This window comes from Corvus hawaiiensis, chromosome 6 (genome assembly GCF_020740725.1).
Source record: "Corvus hawaiiensis isolate bCorHaw1 chromosome 6, bCorHaw1.pri.cur, whole genome shotgun sequence".
NCBI lineage: Eukaryota > Metazoa > Chordata > Aves > Passeriformes > Corvidae > Corvus > Corvus hawaiiensis.
In genome coordinates this window covers 56883308-56902757 of record NC_063218.1, presented here as the reverse complement: position 1 = coordinate 56902757, position 19450 = coordinate 56883308, and the positions used below count along the sequence as shown (strand labels likewise).

General features: G+C 44.0%; 1 protein-coding gene across 3 annotated transcripts in view; it reads left to right on the top strand.

Annotated features, from left to right (window-relative positions):
• The first annotated feature begins 2662 nt into the window (after nucleotides 1–2662).
• KIAA1549L (KIAA1549 like) overlaps nucleotides 2663–19450 on the top strand; it is a 76276-nt gene continuing 59488 nt past the window's right edge. For 2 of the 3 annotated variants that reach the window (XM_048306507.1, XM_048306506.1), the window contains exons 1-8: nucleotides 2663–2732; nucleotides 5306–5638; nucleotides 8433–9047; nucleotides 10371–10483; nucleotides 11960–12179; nucleotides 13200–13333; nucleotides 15614–15776; nucleotides 18498–18557. In XM_048306507.1, the coding sequence (XP_048162464.1) occupies nucleotides 2678–2732; nucleotides 5306–5638; nucleotides 8433–9047; nucleotides 10371–10483; nucleotides 11960–12179; nucleotides 13200–13333; nucleotides 15614–15776; nucleotides 18498–18557 (1693 nt within the window). In that variant the 5' untranslated portion in view covers nucleotides 2663–2677. The remainder of the gene's footprint in view (nucleotides 2733–5305; nucleotides 5639–8432; nucleotides 9048–10370; nucleotides 10484–11959; nucleotides 12180–13199; nucleotides 13334–15613; nucleotides 15777–18497; nucleotides 18558–19450) is intronic. The other variant, XM_048306508.1, reaches the window with a different exon arrangement.

Here is a 19450-nt window from a genome sequence, read left to right as displayed (position 1 = left end):
GGTGCTATCATCATACAGTGTAGGCTTAATGCTCTTCAATGGAAGTAAATTGCATAACCCTGTGATTAGGATGTACATTTTCTCACTGGTGTAACAGAGATTCTTTTTCTGTTAGTTTTCTTACTGTATCCCCTACCAGTCATATCTGACCTTTGGTCACTCAGTCTCTAGTGGCATAACAATAGTAAGTGGGAAGCATCATACTTTTGAGAAGGAAAAAGTGTTTTTTGCTATGTTAGTGGCATTGCTTTAAAGAGGAGATGCAGCCCTAGGATAGCCCTGTCTAGTACTGGACAGAGTGGGGTAAAGTGCTAAAAGGTCTCTCAGCAATACTTGTAAGCAGGTTGTTGTTTTTCTAGAATTCCAGAATCATTAAGGTTAGAAAAGACCTCCAAGGTCATCGAGTCCAACCTTTGGCCAAACATCACCATGCCAACTAAACCACAGCACTAAGTGCCACATCGAGTCACTTCTTGAACACTTTCAGGGATGGTGACTCTGCCCTTTAGACCCTTTCCCAGCTCTGCTGCCCTTCTCTGGACACGCTCCAGCCCCTCAATGTCCTTCCTGAACTGAGGGGCCCAGAACTGGACACAGCACTCGAGGTGTGGCCTCACCAGTGCTGAGTGCAGGGGGACAATCACTGCCCTGCTCCTGCTGGCCACACTATTCCTGATCCACACCAGGTGCCATTGGCCTTCTTGCCCACCTGGGCTCACTGTTGGCTCATATTCAGTTGCTGTTGACCAGCATCCCCAGGTCTTTTTTCCTGGGCCACTTTCCAGCCACTCCTCCCCCAGCCTGTAGCGCTGCATAGGGTTGTTGTGACCCAAGGGCAGGATCCAGCACTCCACCTTTTTGAACCTCATCCTGTTGGCCTTATCTCATCCCTCCAGCCTGTTCAGATCCCTCTGCAGTGGCCTCCTACCCTCCAGCAGTTCAACACTCCAGCCCAACTTAGTGCTGCCTGTAAACTTCTTGAGGATACCCTGGATCCCCTCATCCAGATCATCAATAAAGATATTAAACAGCGTTGGCCTTCACACTGGTCCCTAATGACTGTCCCCAGCTGGATGTGGCACCATCCCCACCACTCTCTGGGCCCAGCCATCCAGCCATCTTAACCAGCAAAGAGTGCACATGTCCAAGCCATGGGCTGCCAGCTTTTCCAGGAGAACGCTTGGGAGATGTTACCAAAGGCTTTGCTGAAGTGTATGTTTGCAAGTAATTGTATTTCTCACAATCTGATTTTTTTGTATGGGATCTTTGAAGTTACTCTCCCTTAGGACTGATTGGTTTAGACCTGTATAAAATCCAGATTGCTTATGTAATATAATGTTTGGATTTCTGCTGTGCTTTATATGGCTACAACTACATTTATATAGGTATTATTGTATTCTTAAAATCTAGCCTTTACAGTACTTAATAGCAACTGGGGATTTTTTTGGTCATAGTTTTTCATCTCAGAAATGAACAATTAAAACAACTTGATTGGAAAATTGAAATTCTGTCTTCAATACGCTGAAGATTATGTAAAGATACATACTTGACTTATAATGGGGAAGGAGTCTTTGTCAGTCATGCAATAAAATTTCTGAATGTCCTCTTTATCAGCTTCACTTTTAAATGTTATTAATACAGGTGATTTGTAAATAATGCAACTGAAGTCAAGACAGCAAAAATCTTCTATTGTTGAAGATGCCTTTGAGTTGATATTTTGTATTGGCTCAGAAGTGGCAGAAGGATATTATTAGAGTGTGTCTAGGGTAGAGTGATGAAGGTGATGAAAGACCTTGAGGGCAGGATGTGGAAGAAGTGACCGAGGTCACTTGGAGAAGAGAAGGTGAGGGGTGCCTTCATGGTAGCCTACACCTTCCTCATGGGGACCCTCCCTTTATTAAAGAAGAGGATTGAGGGCCCTTATCACTCCTTTGGGTGTGCACAGAAGTGCTCAGATGTGTAAAAACCCGTGGTTCTCTCCAAACTGGACTAATTTTTAACTTCCTGCTGTGGCATATTGGAAATGTTTCTCATTATCGCTAGTGGAAAGGTCCCTCCTCAGTGATGGCTGTTGTAATGAGGTTACTGTTAATGGATTTCAGGATTGTTGGAGGTGGTGGTTTGTCAATAGGCTGAAGCATGAAAAAATAACAGGTAATCTAGAGGCAGGAGGAGCAGCTCCTGGTGTGTGCAAGCAGTGACTCAGTGCACAATATACGCTGTGGGGAGTTCTCATTGTGGCTTTCCTGTTGATTTGAATTGGTTGTCTCCTCCTTCATCAAGTGTGTTCAGCTGTTGATAGATGTAGAAGTGAAATGTTTTCCTGCCGGCCCTTTTTTGCATGATACAGTCTTGGTTTGCACAGTTTTTCATAGGGAGCTGTAGTGGCTGATACCATCCTAACAATTCCCAAGCAAAGAGTATGTCCTTCAGTTTAAAATCCATGTATTGTGTCTGGCTGGGTACTACTAACAGGATGTTGAATTTATGGCAGTTTGCAACAGATACTGATAGTCAATATCTTTCCATAGGCATAGAATAAAAGAAAACCTGCTGCAGTGGAACGCCAACATCATACATAGGTTGCAGAAGATTGTATAATTTTCTTAAAGCTTCAATAACTCGGGAGCTTTCCTTCATCAATGGGCATAAACAGAGAAATTTGCAGTTGGTAGGAATGGAAGGAACAAGACCGGAAGGAACAAGACCTGAAGGACTGGAATTAAGCAGTGGTTAGAGGATATTTTTATTCAGTGTTTTATCTTCTTTGGAATATTTGAACTTTTCTTCCCTTCTTGTCAATATGCAGTAACATCAATGCTTTTTCCAGGTTTATGTTGTCTCTCTGCTCATAATCATTCTCATTAAACCAACGTGTGAAGAAATGTATGGAGAATGGTGCGGTCTGTGAGAGGCTTGATGATGACAGGTTTTGCTGTTTTAGAAAACAAGAAAACATTGGCTTGCTTAATTCCCCTTTAGGACTTGTGCTAGACTAGTTCTAGGACTAAATGCTGGAAGAAATCCCACACAAAGGCTTTGCAGTCGCTTTTCAGTTCTGAGGTGAAACAAGACAGTTAGAGGTATAACAGGTTGGGTAATGATGACTTCACCAGCAGAGATATTTAAGCTGCAGGTTGCCTAAATCTTGATTTTACAAAGCACATCAGCTCGTTCTTAATTTCAAACACATGTTTGGATCCATTCTAGTGGAGCAAAATTCATGTTGTCTTCTTTCCTACCTTCTGTTAAAAAGCTGCCAGACTCACAAGGAGGGAAAAGCCACCAAAACACAGTCTAGAGCACAATGTGCCTTCCAGCATAAGGTGGAGCAGGTAGAATATCAGAAATCAGGCCACACCAGTCTCCAATTCTCCGACGACACATCTGCAGCCATGCCCCAAATACAAAAGCGTCTCTTCTGTGCTGCAAACCTCTCCTGGTGGGTCAAGTTCCCTGGTGGACTCCACAGCCTCCTGTTCAGCCTGCTGACCTTCTGGAGCAGCTCCATAAAAGTGGGTTGGGCTCCCCCTTCACCTGCTTGTCTCTTATTGCTGTAGGTAGCCCTGTGTCTGCCTCCCTTTGCTTTTCTCCAGATCACTAGTGTGCAAGATAGCCTGTGTCAGGTGAAAGGTCTGGGGACTTCTTTGGTTGCTTGGAGGGCAGAGCTCTGTTCTGTTGCCCATCCTGGAGCTGCTTCCTTAAACCAAATTGCTTCTGGAGACTATATCTATTCTTGCATTTCAGTGAAAAAGATAATAATGGCCATTTTTCACCATGGCTTAATAAAGGTCTTAAATACAGGGATAAAATGGAAGATCTCTCATTGGTTTGTGTTTTCTTCTTTGGTTTTCTTGTTTTTCGTTTTGTTTTTTGGCTTGTGGGGTTTTTTTTTTTTTTTTGGTGTGTGTGTGTTTGTGTATTTTTTTTTTTTTTTTTAGAGAGAGAAAATGCTGAACATAATTCCAGCACATTCCCACTGAATGCACATGGGAGCCCAAAAGGAGCTGGTCTAATCATCTCCTTTGGCCTGGTCATATGGATGACGGGTGGTGTAGAAACTTAGGAGCAAAGAAAATTGTAGAAAGAAAGAAACTTAGCTTTACATAGGTGCAGTGTGACCCATTTTCCTCCCTTGTGCTGTAAGGTCTCCTGCTGCTGGCTCCTGTCCATGTGGGCTGATCCCAGTTGGCGCTGTTGGCTCTGCTGACCCTTGGGTTCGTGGGTGGCTGGAGCCAATGTCCAGCCTGTTTATGTGTCTCAAGATCTGCTCTGCTTACTCGTCCACACCGTTATGCTGAGTTATTCACAGGGTTATCGAGGAGGTTGGCATCCTCTGTGTCTGATCCAGATGTGCTGCAGCTGGAGGGTAGGATTTAGCTCCATGGTTTTCCTCTGCTTAGCTATGTAAGGGGACACAGCTTGGCATGGTACCAAGTGCCAGGGCTGAGTTTTGATCTATTGTCTTGACATGGGGAAGGGAAAAAAACCCCACCACCTTAAATTTTACTCTTGAGTGAATCTTAATCTTCAAATTAGTACAAATGTGAGAGTTCCAATGCTGTGATTTTAGAATAACTGTAATCATTTCCAGAAAACAAAGCCTAGGAACATTATGGTGTTGAATGCAGAGGAAACTGGTGTTTGAAATGATGTGTTTTGCATCTGCACATGTCAAAAAAAGAGTTTAATGTCCTAATTTGTTTTGGATCTTGCCCCCCTCTCCTCTTGTTCATCCCTGCTTTATTTTCTTCCTTTTGTGCCTATAATTGCACGCGTTATTAGAACTGGCAGGATGAGCACCTCCAGATGCATCCTACAGGAACGCAGCCAGTGCTGACTCTATTCCCATGTCAGACTGCATGCCAAGTCAGTGAAGCTTGCTTGTCAAAACCTATACCCTTTCCACACTGCTTCTAAACCCATCTTCTCTCATAATGTTTTGACACAGGGTGACTCAAGAATTGTCCCAAGCTTAGGAATGTGTCTTTTAGTATATTGAGACATCCCTGGTAAAAGTAGGATTTTGGAATAGTACGGCCTAGGCAGCTTTCCCGTTTCTTCTGTCAGATGAAATGAGTTGAGGGGTTTAAAATCTGTTGTGTTGAACCTTTCACTGGGTTTCATGTTTTATTTTTTTTTTTTTTTGTAAATCTCTGAATTTTTATGCACTTTGAAAACATCAACAAAAAATTCACTTATTTTACTAAACATAATGCATTTTGTGTTGTGATTTGTAGCAACAAGACAACAACTCCTCTTCCTTTTGGGGAAGAATATGCTAATTTTACTTATTATTTTACAGGTATCAAGCAACAGCATATCAACAATGCTCCTTCTACAGGATCTTTTCCTAATTGGAGATCTATACTATCACCAACACAGCCTTCCACAGAAACTAAGACTCCCTCAGTAGCTGATATTTCTCTGGGACAGACTTTGGAGAATGCAGACTTGCTTCAGATGATAAAAACAACGCTGACAGGCGCACGTACCAGGACTTTGGATCAAATGCACCTGTCACCCTCCCTTTATCAAGGCAGTGGGAACAGTGCACCCCAGGAACCCGCTGAGGTTTCGGCTGAGTCACCTCTGAGGTCGTCGTCCCAAGATGCAGATGACACAGCTGCTCTAACAGGTTTGCCTCAGCTTGGTATGTTTGCCACATTGTCCACTACCCCACCAGTGACACATTCGAGTACGGCTCGCGTGCCATCCCAGCCAGTGCCATTAGAAACACCCTCCATTTCCAAAGAAAGCACATCAGGACCAGACATGCTTGCTGCTGTTCCATCACCATCATTCTCCTCATTGGTAATTCAGTCATCTCATGCCATTAACTTTTCTAAACCAGCTGTACTGCCCATCCAAGTGCCTTTGTCTGCAGATCCTGAAGGTTTCTCCAGCACAGATTCAGCTAGCTGACAGGTTAGTGAAAGCAGGAATAGTCCTCTAAGCATGGTGCATTCCAGTGTGGTGAATCACAGAAGGAGTCCCAGCTTGTTTATGGGGGCCATGCTTTTCATGGGATCGACAACAGTGCATTTCACAGAATTAGTGGGAAAAGGGTTTCCTTCGGGAAGGACCTCTTTTTCATCTGTGTACTCGATATTCCTGGGTTAAAAATGCATCAGTCTCCACTGACAGTAACTTCCAAAATTTGTCGTGGTTCCCTAATGAGAGTATGTATAATGTCTCTTCTACTGGAGCCATTTAGGGCAGCACTGACTGGCAGAACTAGGGGTATCACTCTTCTGTCATCATCAGTTTTTCAGGATAAAGCAGAGGTTCCTACATCAGTCTTCCATGCTGTGGGTATTCCACATCTAATACTGCCAATGAGTCATCCTCTTCCACAGCACTAATTGCAGTACAAGCTCTAACCCTGCACCTTGCTTGTCATCAGCCTCCAAGAGCCCGGCTGAGGTCTCCAGCTCAGCACAGAGCACGTCCTCCATTTCAGTGCCAATACCACTTATTCCAGATGCAAAACACGCTCGCAGTGCAGTGCTGCCGGTACGAGAATTTAGACGCAAAACAGATTTTTCTCTTTAGAAATGCAACACACTCCTCTCCAACAAGCCAAGGTCTCCCTTGCTAACTGAGACAAACGAGGTGTTTACTGGGGCAGCACGCACAGACAGTCCCAGAGCGGCAGCAGCCAGCCAGGATAGGCTGCAAATCCCTGCCACTGCTGCCTTGCAGAGCTCGCTGGTGCCTCTGAAGCGGAATTTTGCAGAAGACCTGACTGATGGAACTTACCAGGCAAACAGCATGAGACTCCAGCTGCATCTGCCTTGCTCTCCCAAATCCTGGTGGCCTTCCTGTGGCAAGGACAGCTCAACAGCTTTTCACAAGAGGAGTGACAGCAAAGATGCCCATGAACTTTAATGCTAATAATGTTCTGCATTATGGAACTCAGCTTTCCAAAGTTTCTCCAGGTATCCAAACCTGTACAGTTGCCATAGGATCAAGGATACTAGGCACTGTTTTGGAGATGGCCATGACTGCTCTTGATCTAGCTCCAGTACCATTAATTACTTCCACTATAGGCTTTTCAAAACCTGAACCTGGTACCACAAATACTTCTGCCACTTCTGTTTTTGTGACTGCATATCTTCCACCTGGAGATGCAGAAAGTTCAGATGTAACTGTAAGTGAAGACAGAAAGATGAGAGTACCCACTCTTGTGACCCCACATGCAGAATATTCATCTCCAAGAGCTTTAAATCATTTAACCTTTGGTCAGACTTTGCATTCAGTTGATAAAAAGCCACTCGCCTCTGTCATGCCTCCAACGTGGGGTACGCTGCCCCCATCACTTGTTTTCATGATAACAGTGATGGACAGCCACAGTTCTGGCTCTTCCAGGATTTTGAATGCAGACTCTGAAAGCAATTTAGATCCTGTCAGCACTCCTGAAGTCGTAACTTCAGCTTCTACGTGGACCAATAAAGCATTGATATCTGCAGCTGGCATTAGTATTCCTTCGGTAAAAACTTCAGTCCAAATGGAAATAAGGGAAATTGCTCCAAGTACTTTTCCACTGGAAAAGGAGTACCATGCACCTTACTCGGTAGTGTCAAATCTGCAAAACAAAATTCATACAAATAAGCAGCCACTCTCCTCCACCCCTTCAGCAAACTATACATATGCATCCTATAGTCAAAACATTTCAAATTTACCCTTTGCTGAAAAGAATAACTTTTCAGAACTTGATGCAGATGCATTTGTGCTGAAAACATCTCCTGTTCAGTATTCATCCCTTGCTACTGCATTGACAATGTCTGACCCCCTGCAAAAAGAGCATGGAAGCATGGCTGAAGACATTGCTGTTTTCTTCACTGTTGGAGATGTTCCTATCAATATACACAATAAAGCACCTCTCCATTTACATGTGCCTCCTGTTAGTGCTGCAGGTGTGCTCCCTAGCTCTCTAGAATCCCAAACAAGTGATGCTGGAAATGACTGGAATGTAAGGCACAGCACAGTGTTGGCTTTTCAGCTCACTGACAACTTGACTACTTCAGCCCCCAACAGAAGCAGTGCCACCCTTAGCACACTGCCAGCACGGTCCCCCTGTCCTGTAACCAAGCCTTCTGGCTTGACTCTCTTGAATAGTTTTATCTCAGAAGACACTTGTTCTGGAAATTTTCCAGAATTTGCAGACAACCAGTTGGAATCCTGTGGTTATTTAGTTATGGCTGATAAAAATCCAGCCATGTTCAGTGAGGAGGAGTGGGACACAAGTGCTACAAGTCATAGTCTGGCTCCCAGTAACATATCTAATAAAGCTCCCAAGGGCACCCCATTGCAAACCCCTGCCACCAGTGCTCTGCAGTCAGTCATCATAACTTCTGTCCATGCATCACCAACGCAGATAGAGTCTCCTTCTTTGTCAACAACCAACTTTACCCATTCTGTTCTTACAGTGTTATCTGGAGTATCTTCTGGTGCAATACCTACAGTAGAAACTTCAGAAGCAAAACCACTAACAAGAAAATCATCTCCAGCTTCACCAGTGCCAGCTTCTTCCTTCTTTTCTCTAGGCACTGAAAACACACCTTTGCCATCTGTGATGGCTTTAAGCACACCAATACTGACACTAACAAAAAATAACACTGCCACAAAACTGACATCGGATCTAAGCTCGGTAGGAACACAGGCAGATTTTCCTTTTGCAACAAGGAACATGACTGCCTCACCTGTGGACGTGCCAGTTATGCTCATAACCCCCAAGAGCAGCACGGCCACAGCTTCCACACTTGCACCCACAGCCCATGTGCCAAGGCAGATAGAAACAACAGTAACTGACACCCAGAAGTTCCCGAGCTCAGACATCACCAAAACGCCAACCCCATACTCACTGACAATGACAGCAGCTTTGACATCTATTACAGCATCAGCGAAAACAACTAGGCTTCCCCCTTCTCCAGTGGAACTCACCCCTGCTCCTCCCGAAACCACGGCAGCAGCCGCTTTCGCTAACATGACAGCAGCTCCCTCCCTGGACTGCCGCCTCTCTGCCAACACCATGGTGAAAACAGGTACGTGCAGCCATTGCCATTGCTGAAGGGACCTTGTGTGTCTGTGAGGGGCAGCTAGTGAGCAGTGAGAAACAGCCCAGTATCAAAGAATGTGAGGCAGTGCTGATTAACCTGCTGCCCTGACAAACTGGATGGATACAAGCAGGGTTCTTGGACATGCCACTGGATTTTAACATGAACACATCAAAGGAAGTGTGTTCTAGAGTTCAGGGAGTCACTGCAGGACCACCTGTGTGGAGGGACAGCCCTGTAAGCCGAGATGGTTTGGTGCCTGCTCTGCAGTAAGGAGTCTGTGTTGCTGAAGAGGACAGTGCAGTAACCTGCCTTGGTCCTCTGCCCTGTTTACACACAAAAACCTTATTCTGTTCTAATATGAACACCTAATTCTATCATTACAGATTCATTTGAAAGTAATGTTTAGCATTTAGAGTTGCACACTTCAAAATGGGAGGATTTTGAGTTTTCTGTGCGAACAGTGCCACTTCTGGCTCTGGCTGTTCATTCACGGACAGCTTCTCTTTAGCTGTAAGAACTCTAAACTGAAGGGGCCTGGAGAGCTACCTTGCCCTTGTGGACTCCTTGTGGCAGCACAGCATAGCACCAGAAGGTGTGTGTGTCTTGGAGATCCCAGCAAAGGATAGGTACAGAAAAAGAGTTTATGACCTTGCATGATACAGGCTACAGCAAAATAAGGAGGTTTTGGACCTAATATGTGTTTGTTAGCTGCTAAATACCTCCATCAGTAGTGTGATGAGTACAACAGCTATTTCTAAAGGTAAAAGTAGCTTGTATACAGTATATGATTGAAAGTACTCAAGAGCAGCTATAAAACTCTCTCTGCAAATTATAAGAGAAAAAGAAGATAGTGATAAGTTTATTAAAGAGAGCGTACAGATGCTTCCTAAATAATAGAACATAATTGTAGCAGTGGAGCAGCACATTTCTTTTATGTAACTCTGGCCAAGAAGATGTGAAGCCTGCCTGTGCAGCTCTGGCTCAGTCCCCTGGGAATGCTGTGCCAGTCTGTCCTCAGGCAGTGAGTGGCCTCATGCCTCCTTGGAAAGGCAGCGTGGCAAAGACTCGTTGTTGCTGCTAAAGAAATTGCGTTTGTTAGACCTTGCTCTGGAAACATGGAAACAATGGGCTATTGCCATGGGATGAATGGGGAACTCAGGAGCTGCTGCAGTTCTGTCTTTGGAGCTGCTGCTAATCCAAGCTGCTCTGATGATCCCTGCACAGCCAGCCCGATGTAAAACAATTAAAGAAAGCAAACAGGAGCATGGTGATGTCTCAAACCACCCTGTGGCTTTTGTTGCTCCACAGTTCTGTTTCTGAACACAAGGAGGATGATGATTAGCAATGCCTTCAGGGAGAGCGTGAGAAAAGGACTCAACCAAGTGCTGAGACAAGCTTTCCACCAGAACGTCAGCGCTCAGGTAAGCTCCTTACCTGTGTGATTTCACCAAAACAGCTCTCCTACCAAGGAACCCCAGCTGGCTGCAGCTCCAGTGGTGTCTCTGGATGCAGGAAGCCTCTTGGAGGGGAGCACTGAGATTTTCCTATGGAAAGCAGGCATAGGTGGCACCCACTCTGGTCTCTAAAAATATAAGGAATACTCCAAAGCTTTTACCATTTTCTTTGATGAAGAAGAAGAGAGAAATGCAAACTTCTTTTTAGTGTGTTCTGGGAAATGACTACTGACAGCAGTTTCCTCTTCCCCCTGCAGCTCAGGAGTGACTTCTGCTCAGGGGCAGCTGAGTGCTGCTGTGCTCAGCCTGGATCAATGGCAAGAGCACGGCTGGTAAATGGGATGTCACTGCTGTCAGTCTGCTCCCTGCTTTGAAAACTCAGTACCTGACAGGTGCAATTCCACAGGGATGAAAATCCCGAGCAGGGAGAAAGCACATTTTATTGAAAATAAATGGAGGTGATGTGTTCATCACTTTGCAGCTAAATTGCACGAACCTCTGCACTGCTGTGTGTGTGAGCAGGCTTGGGTGGGCTGCCAGGGCGCTTTTTCCTGGGACACAGCTTCCTGTGCTCTCAGACTGGGGTTTGTGTGGAGTCCAAAGCTGTTAGGAGTTACACTAACCAAGCCTCTGGGAAGGAAAAAAGTAATTTTTCTCAAAACAGAGGGCATCAAGTTGACTTTGGCCCTCACGCTTTATTGCTGCAAGCGTGGAGGATGTTAGTTGGTTTGGGAATTGTGTATTCCTTGGCAGCAGCAATAAAAACTGCCAGGTTTAGTCCGCTACCTTTTTGCATACTTGAGAGGAGCTGCCTTCTTCTAACAGAGGAAACCAGCTAAAACTTAGTGTGGAGGGCCAGTTCCAGGGGTAAAACTTTTTGGAAAATACAGAATTTTGAGGTAAAACTCAGCTCGTGTTTTGACTAACAGTGTGTCCATTCTTGTGGTTTGGCATTTCCACTCGTACAGGTCCACTCATAGACTTAACCATCTGGGTCAGTACAGGAGAACAGGATATAAGAGACAGCCCAATCAAATATTGGAAATGTCTGTCTCAAAAATCTGTGCAAACCTGCAATGACAGAAACATGCATGAAGTCAGCAAACTTCAGGCATGAAAGCTGGAAGCTCCCTGTGTTTTTCCATGCAGATGTAAAATGTTGCAGTATCTGTGCACGAATGAAGGCCCAGCCTAACCTGGAGGTTTGCACCTGTGGTAGCAGTACTGCACTCCTTCAGTTTGGAGCCCATGCTGCGTGGACTGAGCCTAAAACTCTCTGAGCAGTTTTGCTAATACCATGTCTGATATGACACTAACTGATCCCGTGGGGATTACATGATAAAAACCCTGCAAGGGACACATATTCAGGGTGAGAAGCCCCATCAAATACTGGTTGAACTGTGAACAAAATAATAAAAAAAGATGCTTCCCTGCGTGTTTTAGGTTGAAATCCTGGAGCAATCGAGTAATCTCACAGTTGGTTACTACGTCACACGGGGGAGACTGGTTTTCATGCCAGCTGCTGTCATTGAAAAGCTGCTTGCCTACGGCGTCAGCAATGCCACGTTGGACATGAAGCAGCACGTGCCACATCTGCAGGCCGTGGTGGCCCTGGCCCTGCCCTGGCAGCCCCCTCCCGCGTACCACTTCCAGCTGAAGACGGGTGAGTGAGTGATGCCCTGCCTGGGGTGGCTGTGTGTTCATGGTTCAGTGCTCAGGGACCCTCTGAGGCAGTGGTGTGGCAGCAGGACAGGCTCTGCTTTGTTCCAGGTGTTGCTTTCCTGGCACAAGCAGGACAGACAGTGTGGGCACCCCTGTCCTTCCCGGTGCTCTGCTGCCAGGGCCATTGGCACTGCTGTCAGGGGAGGCGGCACCGCAGCAGGGACCAGTCACACCAATGTGCCTGACTAAGGCTTGGCATTTGGTTAAATGGGTTTCAGTGAATGGATTGTGCAGTAACTTGTGTGTTTCTTCTAGGGTAATCAGATGAGAAACATGACTGTATGTTATAAAAATAGGTATATAGATATATAGATATGTACACACAGGTTGTTCTGTCTGGACCCATCTGACCCAAGTCTCAGTACACACAGGTTGTTCTGTCTGGACCCATCTGACCCAAGTCTCAGCTTTCTGACCCAGGGTCACTGTTTAAACCCCTCTGTGCAGAGTAATGGCAGGGCAGTATAAGCTATGAGAGGGCAGAGTGCTCTGGAACGATGTATTAAATGATAAAAAATATTTCTTACATGTGTGCTTGCATATTTATATACACTCACAGCAGTTAAAGTTAAGTGCATTTTTCCTAGAGTGAAAATAAACAAAATGAGAATCGCTATTATGGTTGATTATGTTTTGCAGGACTAAATGACCTGCAAGATTTAAGATTGTAACTTGTCTTTTGGAATGACTTCACTTACTGCCTGGCTCTGAGCAAGTACATGCACAGTGAACTGGCCCTACCATCTTATATACCATTGCAGAAGCAATCTCCATTTGTTTGTGGAGAGTATCAGCTCTAATAATGCAATTTATTTCTTACATTTTGTCTTAATTAAGGCTAATTTAGTGCAGTTCCTGAAGTGGCATTATTTTCACCTGCTTAATATGTAAATTGATCATTTTGTTCTCGGTGCTGCAGCTGAGAATACTTTGTCCACATGCTAACACCTTCCTTTTCCAGAGCTGCAGTTTGTGGGTCAAACAGACAATATTCAGTCATGCAAATTTGTTCAGACCATGGAACAGCGGCTCCAGAGAGCATTTCAGGATGCTGAAAGAAAGGTCCTAAACACCAGCAACAACTTAACTGTTCAGGTACAGTTCTGGGTGCTTTGCCAGTGCCTATTGCCAAACTCTCCTGCTTATTCCTTGCCATGTGTGTGTTTGTATTCCAACACAGTGCCTTTGCTAGCCACTGTGGAAGGAGGTTTATGTTTTCATCTGAAATAAGATTGTTTTATGCATTGCAAGAAAACTTAGAAATGTATGATTTATAGAAGGCTGTTGCTTTTCATGAATTAGAGTTTTACTGTTTGCAGTTCAGTCATATAAATGAAATTCATAAAACCAAGTTTAGAAACACAGTCTTCCACATTTATATTTTTACTGAACATATTATTCTGACATATTAGTTACTTTCAGTGAGGCTATTCAGGTATAAAGATAGTGCTAGGCATAGCTGTTTTTAAGATCTGAAATAATGGAATAGATTTCTTTCTCTTGGTATGCATTTCAGTTTCATACTCATGGGCACAAATTCACCACTAAGGGCCTGATTTTTACATGCCCTAATATGTATAGTGGGCCAAGGCCCCTACGCTCTATGCCATACTTCAGCACTAAAGAGATGATCCTCTGGGCAATATTATGATATGTTTTTGACTTATGATGAAACTCTGTGTATGGACTTGTGCTCTTCAGAAGGAGAAAATTTGCCATCAGAGCTCTGCTTAGTTACTTTGGTGCTGTTTCTTGTGAGCTTGTGTTCAGACTGGAGGAGCTCAGAGAGGCAGAAAAGAACAGGGCAGGAGAGGGCCTGCTGTAGTAGGTAAAGTGATTATCCATCTTTTCAATAGCTGGGCCTGTGGCACTGAGGGGAACTTCATTTGCTTGTGGTAGAAGTGGCAGGTCTCACAAAGCATCTAAGCAATTTTGGGAAGAGCCCTAGAAAAAGGTAGTGGCTGCTTTTGCAGGTATTGCCAATTTAAGGAGAGATAGGATGGAGGTCCTGGAGGCAACATATAAGCTGGGAAGTAAGAGGCTCAAGGGTGTGATTGTCAAGATAAATTTTTCTGAAGTTATTCCAGTATCGTGCAAAAGACTAAGTCGGTGCAACAGAACACTGAATGAGGCTTTTAGATTAATTGAAAACTGAGGAGCAGTTCTGGAGCAGACAGAGCCTGTTCAGAAAAGGCAGTGCTGCACTAGAAGAGTAGAGGGAAGGACAGCAAGGTGGGTAAAAGGCATGAAATGTCCTCTGTGCAAGGAGAAATGAAATTGGCCATGGCTCTGCAGCCATGAGTGCTGTAGTGAATCAGGAGTGGTCACTTGGAGTTTTCCGTAACAGAGCTACTCAAGTTTAAATGAAAAAAAGCATCCTTTCACACACTGTGTGATAAAGATGTCCAGATCTAACTGGAGAAAAAAATCTGGAAATTACAAAAACCTTTTGGCCAAAGATACAGAATAAAAAGTCATCAACCCTTTTTAAACCCAAGCATATTATTTATGGCTCTGACCATAACTGTGGGATAATCTTACACTGTTGAAAGCCACTTTTTCCTCTTGTCCTGTGCTAATTCTCCAACCCTCTGCTCCAGCCCTCTGAAAGTGGACATTGGCTAGGCAGGCTTTTGGTCTGACCTTGGACTCTTCTGATGGTTTTTTTATACCACGGTTTTTCTTTTAACTTGGTGATCCAAACCATAAAAATGGGGTATTTAAATAACATTCATGAATGCTGTTGGGCCTACCTATCAGTAGCCAAAAAACCCCATCCCTCTTGCCCTAGGTCATAAGTTTTCCAAGAAAGCATATGGGTTTTGTTCTTGTTTTTTGAGGATCTCATCCAGTGCTCGCTAAATAGAATTGGTCCTTAAAATGCAGACATCAGATCTGGGCTCAGGAAAACACTGGCACAGAGCTAGAGTGGGGAGGAGAGCAGGTATTCATATGACATTAGGAACAGAAAGACATGATACCCCTTAATCTCAGATGGAAAAGGTGTGGGTCTAGAGAATTACTGCAGGAATGCAGCAAAGATAAACAGGACAATTTCTCTGCATCAAGCACTGGATGATTTTTCTGATAAACATCCTCTCCCTCATTCCACATTTCCTGGTAAAACAAGGGGAAAACATTTTCAATCCTGACTGCACCTCTTCTGCCTGCTGCTGTCCTCCAGCAACCCTGCAAGTGCTAAAGTAGGGATTAAAGTATCACACAAGTAAAGTTGAATGAGATGTAGCTAATCCATTGTTCAAGTTAACATTTCCCCAGTTTCTTTGCACTGCCTTGGTGGTTTTTTATTTATTTATTTATTTTTTTAAATTGAGCTGAACCACAGCAACACATTATTTTTTGCCTCTGTTTCAGATTTTGAACACCTCCAATGTCTCCCAAGCTGTCACTCTGTTTTACGTAGTGAAAAATCAAAGCACAACTCTAAATGGCACTATTTCCAGCAACCTTCTTAATCAGCTGTCAGCTGAGCTGGTGGGCTTCTACCTCACCTACCCACCTCTCACCATTGCTGAATGTAAGTATGTGCTTCCCGGCATCAAGATTAGCCAGCACTGGAATTTTGCTTTGTTGTCAAGCTCAGGGATTGTAGGTAGCTCTTCTGACTACTTTTTAAACTGTTTTCTGTTAAAAAAAAAGGGGGGGGGGGGGATTAGGTAGTTGTTTTTTTCTGTTTGGGGTTCAGTGTTTATTCTGGTTGCTAGCAACACTGGCAAGTAACTAAGAAAAACATATATATACTGTCATTAATAAGAAAAAATTTCTGTGCCAGGTTTCAAACAAAAAAAAATTGTAGTGTTATGAAAAGCAAAGTACGAAAGGTCCCAGATTCTTAATTTCAGGAAAGCTTAGCACAACACTGGATGAACTTTAGCTTCTGCATAGCCCTTTCCTTCAGTGGTTGCTCCAGGGGCCGGGCTGGGATCAGGCTGAGATCAGGCTGTGAGTGTGTGTTTGGGTGGTGGGGTGAGCTCCATCTATGCTGCTATTTTAAAAGGTTGTTGGTGTATTTGCTGAACTGCATCCTCAGTTTACACGTGGTCTGAGCACTTTGGCATCAATAGTTTCCTTGCTTTACAGTTGCTGTGAAAACTCAGAGGCACAGAGAGCGGGAGACAGTTGTGGTGTGTGTGCTCTGTGACTCTGTGTGCTAATTTCTTTAAAATGCTTAAAGGGACAAGACACTTGATTATGGGGATTTCTGTTTAATCTGCTTGCTAATGCGATGTGTGAAATTAAGCTCACTGCAGACAGGTTATCCCTTCACTGCGGGCCTGTGTTTGCTGGGAGTGACAAGAGACTGCTGGGTACATCAGTGCAGAAGCAGACTGTTGGAAAGTGAGCACTGAGGAAAACACAAATTATCTTTGTTTTTCTCAGTCCATTTTGTTTGCAAACTGCCCAGCAGCAGAGAAATTATATGGTGCAATTCTTCATCAGTGACTTGCACGGTGAGCTTGCTGTGGGATAAGTGGTTTCTCTCTGCTGTGAGGCAGTCAGGAACCAAAGCTAACTTAGGTGACTGTGCAAATCTTTGGGAAAGGAGGTTTTTACGTCATTCTTGAGGCATTACCTATGAAATTATGGTATTTGGAAACAAACAGGTGAAACTGCCTGATAATAAATTCTTGCACTGCGTTGGTGCACTTTTGAATCAGAGTTTCCATCATGGGGTAAGACACACATCTCAGCATGGGCTTGTGTTCTCATAAAGTCTTTCCACAGGCAAGGGGAGGTGGAGAGAGGCTGTTGACAAGGGTATGCTCAGGGACCTAGGAAGGGGTGTGGCCCATTCCCCATCCGACAGGCTCCTTCTTTTTCATGGCTGATGGGTGCTCTGTGTGCAGGACGTGCTCTTCATGAGCCATCCAGGAGAAAGCTCAAGGAAGTTATGATGCTGGCTGTGCTCAGTTCAAGTGTTTGGCCTCCAAAATAGGCCTGTTGCATAGGAAGAGGACTGTGGTTCTTCTCACAAAGGCAATATAGGCATATGCTTGGTAGTCAGGAGCTGCAAAAGCCATTTGTCACACAGCAAGTCTCATGTGGTACTGCAGCTCTCTGCTGACCCCCCACACATGATGAACAGACCTGATAAAGTCTTCAGCTAGTGTTTCTTTAACAACTAATGGCCTATATTTCATTTTGGAGTTCTTGGTTTTGTTCCCAGTGCAGCAGCTGTACTGCAAACTCATGGACTTAATGCACGCGCAGTGTTTACGGCTCCAGACTGATAGTGTGTCTGGAAAATGTTTCCTTTGAAGAGTGTTTGATGCTTATTCATGTGGCAATGTAGTTGTCTCAGTTTATCAAACAAATATTGACGTTGTTCTCCGAGCATGTTATTTCCCAGTAGGCTCCAGTGGCTCCTCCAGAGCCTTCGCAGTCTGTCGTGGAAATGCACAGCTCAGGGCATGCTGTGAAATCCTCCTCAAAAGCAGCTACTGTGCGTAATCAAATCCTTTACAATGTTTACTATTCCGAGCCACTTTGGGGTTTTAAAATCAAGGTGACTCAATAGCAGCCTATCAACGTGCAGAGCATGGATATTTTCTGAATTCAGTTCCCAGTATTAATCCGTTGAACAAATGCTGAGCTGCGTAATGAATTAGCAGCATATTGAGCTTTACAGCCTAATGCACTTTGGAGATGGAGGAGCTGACAAAAGGCATCGAAAGAGCAAATATCAATTTCTCACAGATGCAGACACATATGGCAGTAATGCCTTAAACTGTGCGCAGTGAGAAAGCTCCACACTCCAAGGTATGCTCACAGTTTTGTTTTGATCTCATTTGCAATCCACGTGGAATCTGATCCTGGTATATTTTCATATTTGTTTAGGCTAAAACTGTGGTCTGGGTTATATGAGGATTAATCACAGAATTGTCATGAAATCTCATCTGGTTTTCTGCAGGGGAGAAAGCAGCAGAAATGTGTACAACACCTATAACCTATCCTTCTTGGTTGTGGGCAGTCCTGGGCTTCATCCCAGACTCTGTACCAGCCAGTATTTTGGCAACAGGAGATAGATGTTGTACTTTGTATGGCAGTGCTTCTTCTGTTTACACTTGATGTTCTTTTTCAGACAGAAAAGAAATTGTAACCCTGAAAATTATGCTCTAGATCTCCTCTTGGGCCACAGTTAAATTTTATTTATTGCAGTCTGGTTAGCCAGTTTTGGGACACATAATGTGTAGGACACTGGAATATTATGACGTAATTTAATCTTTTATTTTTAAAGCTTTGGAGTATCCAAACCTTGATGTCTCGGAATCAACTAGAGACTACTGGGTGATAACAGGTACTTTTTAATGTCCTTCCCTCCTCTGTGCACTCCAGGTAGTAATTTTTAGTGCTCATTTATATGAACACAGTGGTCCAGTAATTTTACACAAAAATAGGTGGCTGCCCACTGAACCTGCCTTCGACTGGGCAAATGTACTTACAGTCACTCTGGGGCATAAGTGATTCATCATCTTGAGCAGTGACGTCTGCAGTGACCAACAGCCACCTCAGAATTTATAGCACTTTGGTTGAAACAATTCCGAGAGCAGCATTATCTTCTGAGAGTTTTGAGACAGAAAAAGACTTTCCTTTTGTTTTTTTAATACCTTGGGACTTGGATTTAAATTTGAAATCAAAGGAGACTGGTAGACATAGCCCAGGAACAAAGGTGAAGCTGTTATGCCAAGGAACTTTGTTATGATTTACTGACTATCTAGGTGCAGGGATTTTTGCATCTTTCACTTGAAGCCCTTAGGCTTCAAAATACTTCTTTTATCAAGTCATTTCACAGGTGCCACACTCTCATTCACAATTATTTTGACTTCAGAAATGACAACTGGGCAAGAAAGAGACCCTTTCCCCTAGACATCTTTGAGTGCTACCAAAGCCTTCCTAGTTGGTGTGTCTGTAACTGGAATTATGTAATGCTCAGGAGAGCAAGAGCAAGGGGCTCTGACATGAAATAGACTTGGTACCACTTCTATCTTTTCATAAATTTGAAATAAAACATAAGTTTATGCAGGGACTATGATCCTCTGAAAGGAGTGGTACAACTCCTCCCAGAATAGACCCTATGAACCTGATACTCCATTTCTTGCCTCTGTGCACTTGCTGCAGTGGAGTATTATTGATATTTCAGTGGAACCTCTGTCTTCAAGAAGATCTTGGTGGTTCCAGAAGACTTTTTTT